Here is a 7,298-nt window from a genome sequence, read left to right as displayed (position 1 = left end):
AGCTTTAACTATTCCCATCATGTTGAGCATTTAGATAGAGGATTTTGGAGTGATTCTTCATTAGTTCATTTACTTGTGCCTGTGACTAGCCTTAACTATTCCCATCATGTTGAGCATTTAGATAGAAATACTGAACTTCATTTTTGTGGAGTATAATAACAAAGAAAAAAATATATGAATGTAATTATGCAAACAGAATTTGAATAAGGGTAGTTAATATTCTATTAGGTTCTGTTTAGTTAGTTAATGTTGTTAGTCTTGCTGGCCAAGGCAGAGATAATACTTGTATAGACAAGTGTAGAGCATGTATAATCAATTAGGCTACTTGTTCTTCATTTCTATCAATATTGAATAATCTTCTGGTGTTCCTACTGGTGTTGCTTTCAATTTTTTAGGAGCCTCCAACTCCTGGTGTTCCTGTTGCTCCCGGTGCTTCTGCTGCTCCTAGTTCTTCTGCTGCTCCTAGTGCTTCATATATAGAAAGGAATAAAAGAAAAAGAGGGAGCAAAAGTGAGGAAGTAATTGACATAGTAGTAGAATCAATGAGAGATATGAAAGGTGCTTATCAAGAACATACAGCCGTTTTAGTTGATATGGTTTCTTGTTTTAAGCATGAGAAAGAAGGAGCTGAGCGCAGAATGAAGCTAATGGCACTGTTGAGAGATGTTCCTGGTTTGAGCGGTGATGATAGAATGAAGGCTGGCCTTAGCATTCTAAAGGACAATAGTTTGATCGACATGGTGTTCCAACTTCAACCGGAGGAACTTTTGCCATTTTTGAAGAAATTGCTTTAAATATTGCTATTTTTGAATTTTTATTGAATATTATAGTGACTTGATAGGAAGACATTTGTGCCAATTGTTGCTGTTGTTTTGTGAGGAATATAAGCAGCTAAAACCCTAGTTCCTGGTGCCATTATATCAGGTTTTAAGATCCATGAAAACTAGTTAAAGTTCTTCTTGAACTATAATGTGCAGCAACTGGTAATTGCTTGATTCCAAAAAATGTTTGTTGAAAATTGATGGTGGCTTTTGGATTTTTGTTGCTTTGTGCATAATTGATCACAGATTTTAAATTTAGAGTTAATAATAATTTAACTAAAGATATTTGTTATTAGGGATATTTTAGTAAATTTAAAAAAATTTAGAGTCAATAATAATTTTAACTAAATATATTTGTTATTAGTGGTATTTTAGTAAAAAAATTAGAGTCAATAATAATTTAACTAAACATATTTGTTATTAGGGATATTTTAGTAAATTTAAAAAAATAGAATCAATAATAATTTTAACTAAAGATATTTGTTATTAGGGGTATTTTTGTAAATTTAAAAAAATTTAGAGTCAATAATAATTTAACTTGACATATTTGTTATTAGGGGTATTTTAGTAAATTTAAAAAAATTAGAATCAATAATAATTTTAACTAAAAATATTTATTATTAGAGGTATTTTAGTAAATTTAAAAAATATTTAACTTTTAATCATTAATATTTTAATTTGAATGATTAAGGGTAATTTTAACATATTACATAATATGACCAAGATATTTAAACTCAACCAAACAAAAATTTAGTCATTCCTAAGATTATTACATAATATTCCAATGTATTAAATTTTACAACTAAATATGGGAATCATATATTCTAAGTAATCTCATTCCTAAGAATATAATACCTAAGATTGAGATTACTTGGTAATAAAGTTTAATCTTTGAACCACACACCCCCTTAGAGTCTAGAGTTTAAACTCTAGACCTTAGTGGTGTGAAGGGGCTGAAACGCCACCTGAGCTAGCGTTTAAAAAAAAGCTTTAAGAGATGGGGCCAACAAATGGCGGGAAAGAACGGCCCAAGAAGATTTGGCGGGAAAAAAATGACCTACAAGAGATACATATGGCGGGAATCGCCATCCATTGAGATCTCCATTGCAACGCGCGAGACAGAGAAGAAGACAGTGAAAGAGACACAGCAATCGATTCAACCATGGGTGGACCGCAGTACGATTTTCTGTCGAACCCATTGGGTGCGGTCAGATCTACCTTCGAGAAAGCCATGGCCTCCGTTTCCGACCCCTCCTCCTTCAACAGCGGCGATTGGGGCGCCATGGACCTCTTCACCAACTTCCTCTTCGACCAATCTCACCACCTTCAGGTAATATCTTCGTCCACTTCCCTTGAACCCTAAATGCAAAACCCTATTATGTAAAATGTAGTAACAATAATTCTGGCGTCGATCTTGGGCTGAGTTTCGTGTTTGTGCTCTTAGGTTCCAGTTCTTACTCCTGCCTCTATGAGATGGATAAAACCCAATACTCTAGTTCGTTTTCGTGGGATGATACAGGACATGCTTGGAAATGAATTTTATGTTGGCGCTTACAAGGTTTTTCATCTTTTTAGTTTCTTATTTTTTTAGCTTATATGTTCGAATTGTGTGGATTAACTCGCCTAAATTTGACAAAAATCCAATCTTGCTTTTACTATGGAAGGATGGAGCCGTGTGGAGGACCAACAAGTTCATGGATGTTTCTCAATTCCCCATTGGTCCCTCCGCAGATACGCGAATTTGGGAACGTCGTCTACTTTACTGTGTTCCGGTGAGGTGTCCTCACTCTATATCTCATGTTGAATGTTTGTCTAGTGAGCAATGGCTTCCTTAAAGGTTAGCTTCTTTAATGATTAACGGTTTTGTTTTTCCTTCTATTTGGATATAATTCTTAGGTTCCTGGATTGAATTCATGGGCTCAAATTCCATCTGAAGCAGTTACTGATCAATGTATGGGTTGGAAATCCGAGCAAAGAGAAAAGCGCCCAAGAGCAGAAGCCGAGTGTTCTGATATGACTGTATGTGTATTGATGTTTTTATTAGCTCATTGTTTCTGCTTTGTTTCCTATTGATGTCTTGCTCTGCACTAGAGTATCAAGTGATTGGCACAAAGACCTTTCTATACATTTGTGTTTATCATTTTTCTTAGTGATCAGTGTTGTTTATTTACAGGTCTCATCTGAAGAGGATCAAGGTTCTCCTACTACTAAAAAGATGGTACGACAAGCTTGTCCGAATTCAGCTATTTCTGTTATGAATATAATATTATAATTTGACCGAAAAGAAGCATATATGAATGAAGTATATATTGCACTCTGCTTATTATGGTTTGTTCAAAAATTTCTTGATTTTTGTTGTATGCATTCAGTTTCAATTAATAGAAACCAGGATTTTTGTGATCTAAGCTAGTCTTGTCACGTAGATTTGGATATACAGTTACATGTCAAGTCAACGGAGCAATAGATTATAAGTTACACTGAACTACTGACAGATATGTTGAGTTAAAATTGATTTGTCTCGTGTAATGTAATACGTAATTATTAGGTTCGATCATAAAAATTTCTGTTGCCATTCTTTTGAAAACTGGTCTTACTGTTTCTTTAACAGAGAGAAGGTGAACAACCTTCCCTTGCTTCTCAATCTCGAGAGTCTGAGATTGCTAGCTCTAGTTTTAGTCCGGCGCCGGTTCCTGAAGGGAATTCACTTCATTGTCTGGTGAAGGTAAGATTTTGTCTCAGAAGATCTTATGAAGTATATTTTGTTGGCATGGGTTTAGTTTTGTTGCTTTTGACCCACTGGAATCATATAAATTCTAGTTCCTCACTTTCCTCTTTATCATGCCAGGTATATGATTCTCCGGAGTCTGAATTGAAGCTGAATGAAATTTTCGAATTTGTGGGTATACTTACATCTGATCCAGAGATTCAAGAAGACAATGTAGATAATGATTTATCAAATGAATTTTGTGAGGATCCTTTACGCCATTTCCCACCTAATAAGGTAAGCATTGTAGTGCTGATTTGATGAAAATTTTATATACATTGAAGCATTATATCTTTCCACGAAGGCTACTTGATCATGGAGCAAGCAATATATCAGTTTGGTTGTTATGTAACTATTCTATCTCAAGTAAGCACTTGGTTTTGAACATATTCGTTTTGATTATTCCCTCTGTGCCACAGGTAGTACCACGCTTTCATTGTTTTGTTCACAGAAAACTTGCAGCTCACGACTTTCTTCAGAATAACCCTATTATAGAGGTAACTTTTACAATATCCTTGCTATTTCATCTGTATGAATTAATGGCTTTTTGTGATTAGCATAATGCATTGGGATCCTTAGCCTCTTAACTTGCTCCATTAATTGAAAACTCCTTGCTGAACAAATCATGTGCTTGATCTCGCAGCCTAAGTTGGACATGGTCAAAGGGATTAGGGAAGCTTTGCTTAGACATCTCACAGCTGTTCTTGGAAATGATGATGTGGCTGCTCATTTCATGTTGCTACATCTCCTATCCAAGGTACACGATTCTATGATAATTTCTCAGACATTTCATGAAAATGTAAATTTTCTGTTTGTTGTTATTGTTTCACGTGTTTCTCTTTTCTTGTCTTATAGTACTTAATTATATTCTCCCACGTTACTTTCTTGAGAATATTTGTATGATGTGTTGTATTTGACCAGGTGCATAGTAGAGTAGATTCTCTTGCTGTGGGCAAGCTTTCACTAAACTTGACCTGTTTTAGCAAAGAAATTGTATCTATATTTGGAAACCAATTAAACGTTGTTGTCAAGAACCTCATGCCTTTCACACATTGCATACCCCTCACAGTGGAATACTTGAACACTGCTTCACTAGCGCCAAAAAAGAATTATGAAACCAACAGGTGATCACATTTTAATATTTTCGTTGTTGTTCTAAGCTAGGATTTCTTATTAATGGATACAAGTATACAACATAGATATTTACTTTTAAGTTCTAATGCACCAGACTGGAAACTGGAGCCTTGCAACTAGCTGAAGGTTCACATTTGATTGTTGACGAGACCAAGTTAGAAGCTGGAACCCTTAACTCTTTGGGTGTAGAGAATGCAAGGTTGCTGAATAATTTAGTGGAGTGGCAAAAGGTACTTTATTTGCTCATCTTGGTGTTCTCTCTTACTACATGATCATGGATACTATTATTGCAATGGATATGCTCCTTTGAGATAAATATATCTGCACTCTGCAACTGCTAGGAACCGCTATACACTGATTTATGGATAAACTTGATCATTTTTAACAACACAAGTTGAAAGTAAAGATGCTGACATACACTTGGTATTTGTTTCAGGTGGAGTATGATTTCAAGTATTATAAAATGGATATGACAACTGATGTACAGCTGCTAGTTTTGTCTGAGGGGAAATCAAATATCTTGCCAGCTGATGTAATTGTACCTTTCCGGCCCTCTGCAGCCAATTGCTCTGAAGCTGTGACTGCAGAAGCTTTAGAAGCTTGGAGGTGGTACTTGGCTACTGTTAGACAGCTGCCACACTCCATTGAATCAGAAATGCAGCAGGTATGAGCCACTTTGACCATTAGGTTTTATTAGTAAGGGCCCTTTTGGGTTTATCTCGAGCTGTTAGCCTTACACTTTGTACGAACCTAGCTAGCTAGCAAGTAACAAATTTGCAAATTGCGCATACGTGGAATCTGTCTCTTAGAGTTTTTGATGTTGGTATTCCTCTTTACTTGAGATTTCTTCAGGTGGTAGAAAATGATTTAGTTGCAGCAAGACAAGCAGACCGGAGCTTGAATGCCCAAGATTTAAGCAGGTTAGTGAATGTGGGTTAACCTAGTTGATCAGTTGTTTGTTGCACTACTCCTTAGTCCTTAAGTCTTTACACCTCACGTCCTCACCTCCCTTGTTCTCCAACAGATGGTTAACAATGAGCCGTCTCATGTCATTGAGCTTCGGTGAGACTAGCCTGTCCCTCGAACACTGGCAAATGGTCAAGGAACTGGACAGACTGCGGAAAGAGAGGCTAAAGTGAGTTGTCCAGTGTTGATGTCTTGATTTCAGCCAGAGATTCAGGGATCGAAATGGATGCAGTTGGATGGTCTTGAATCTTGATTCCCAGAATTGTCTTCTAGTTACCTACTACATAATTTAACTCATGGATGTGAATTATAATTGAAAGAATCAAACAGTGAGTTCCATAAGTTGTGCATTTCAGTAAAAGCAATACAAGGCCATTTCATGGTAATAGTAATAACATGTGACAATGTGAGCGTTCCATCAAGCCTAGGTTTGTGTACCACGACACAAGAAACTATCATGAAAATTTATAATTAACTTGTTATTGTCAAATGGGAATAGATCCGTAGGATGAGGAACTATCATCATTAAGGCCTTAGACGGTGTGCAGCGGAGCCGTCGCATGTGGTGTGGGAAACTACGCCTAGTAAACTTTGTTTTATTAATAACCTTTTCTGATTTCTCACTTGTTTTAGTTAGTATATTATCTTACTAAAACTTGGGGTAAATGACAAAGAAATGAAATGGCATTCAATATTACATGATTCTAAAAGTAATAACGTTACATTAATGTCTGAATTCAATTTACCCTTCTATGTGAATTTAATTTAATCAATTCGATTTAGTCTTCCAAATACATTCGATTTATTGCATGTGGTACAACATAACTAAATCAAAACTTATTGATTCGATTTATATATATATGGGACAATGTTATAAATCGAGTTAAATTAATTCGATTTAAATTGAGATAAACTAATTCAATTTACTATTATACTTAATATATAAATAAGAACGAAACGTGATCCTTATCATAGTGGGACCGCGAATAAAATAAAATTTATTAATAAAGATCTGTTGAGTGTTTTTATCAAATCTTCTACGAGTTTCGTTGAATTTCAGAGTACTATAATCCAAAAATTGGGATTGCATGGTATGAAACGAGTAAAGAAGTTATTCTATAGAATTCCGATTTCTGTTGTACGTGATGGTGTGAAGTACAATTTCTTCGTGATAGACAAAGACAGATTTGCAAGTTCTATTCCACTGTCGTCCTCAGTTTTCCGAGGTGAGGATCCATAAGCTATTGGCCAAATTTGAAGATGTGGTCTGTAGTTCAAGAGGATTGAATCGGAATCCTCAATCTTTAGCAATGCCAGGAGCCTCTAATTCAATGCCTATTAGTGCTTCATCATTTGTGCCTGTCATTGCACATGAGGCAAATTTAGTTGTATCTCCATCCTTCGTAGCTGATATAAACTGCAATTATGACAGACAAATAGGTGATAATTAACTCTTCGGTGAGCTTGCTATTACGATGGCTCATATTCCTGTTATGATCCCGATTTACGGGGAAGGTGTAACACCAGATGGGATGATGATAATGATGATGTGGAACCTACCATGATTGCTGATGATAGCGATGATGATATAGCAAGGAGTATTTCAGTTGGGG

General features: G+C 35.7%; 1 protein-coding gene across 1 annotated transcript; it reads left to right on the top strand.

The window, feature by feature from the left end:
* Window positions 1-1,937: 1,937 nt before the first annotated feature.
* Window positions 1,938-6,107, top strand: LOC130956126 (mini-chromosome maintenance complex-binding protein). The gene is made up of 14 exons (XM_057883160.1): window positions 1,938-2,151; window positions 2,266-2,379; window positions 2,486-2,593; window positions 2,718-2,840; window positions 2,995-3,039; window positions 3,430-3,543; window positions 3,667-3,822; window positions 4,005-4,082; window positions 4,229-4,342; window positions 4,507-4,709; window positions 4,814-4,949; window positions 5,156-5,383; window positions 5,572-5,639; window positions 5,744-6,107. Exons 1-14 carry the CDS (start codon window positions 1,984-1,986, stop codon window positions 5,856-5,858), a joined length of 1,770 nt encoding a protein of 589 aa, XP_057739143.1. The 5' UTR covers window positions 1,938-1,983; the 3' UTR covers window positions 5,859-6,107.
* The last annotated feature ends 1,191 nt before the right edge of the window (window positions 6,108-7,298 follow it).

Source organism: Arachis stenosperma, chromosome 10 (genome assembly GCF_014773155.1).
Source record: "Arachis stenosperma cultivar V10309 chromosome 10, arast.V10309.gnm1.PFL2, whole genome shotgun sequence".
Lineage (NCBI taxonomy): Eukaryota > Viridiplantae > Streptophyta > Magnoliopsida > Fabales > Fabaceae > Arachis > Arachis stenosperma.
This window is presented reverse-complemented; position numbering and strand designations above follow the sequence as displayed.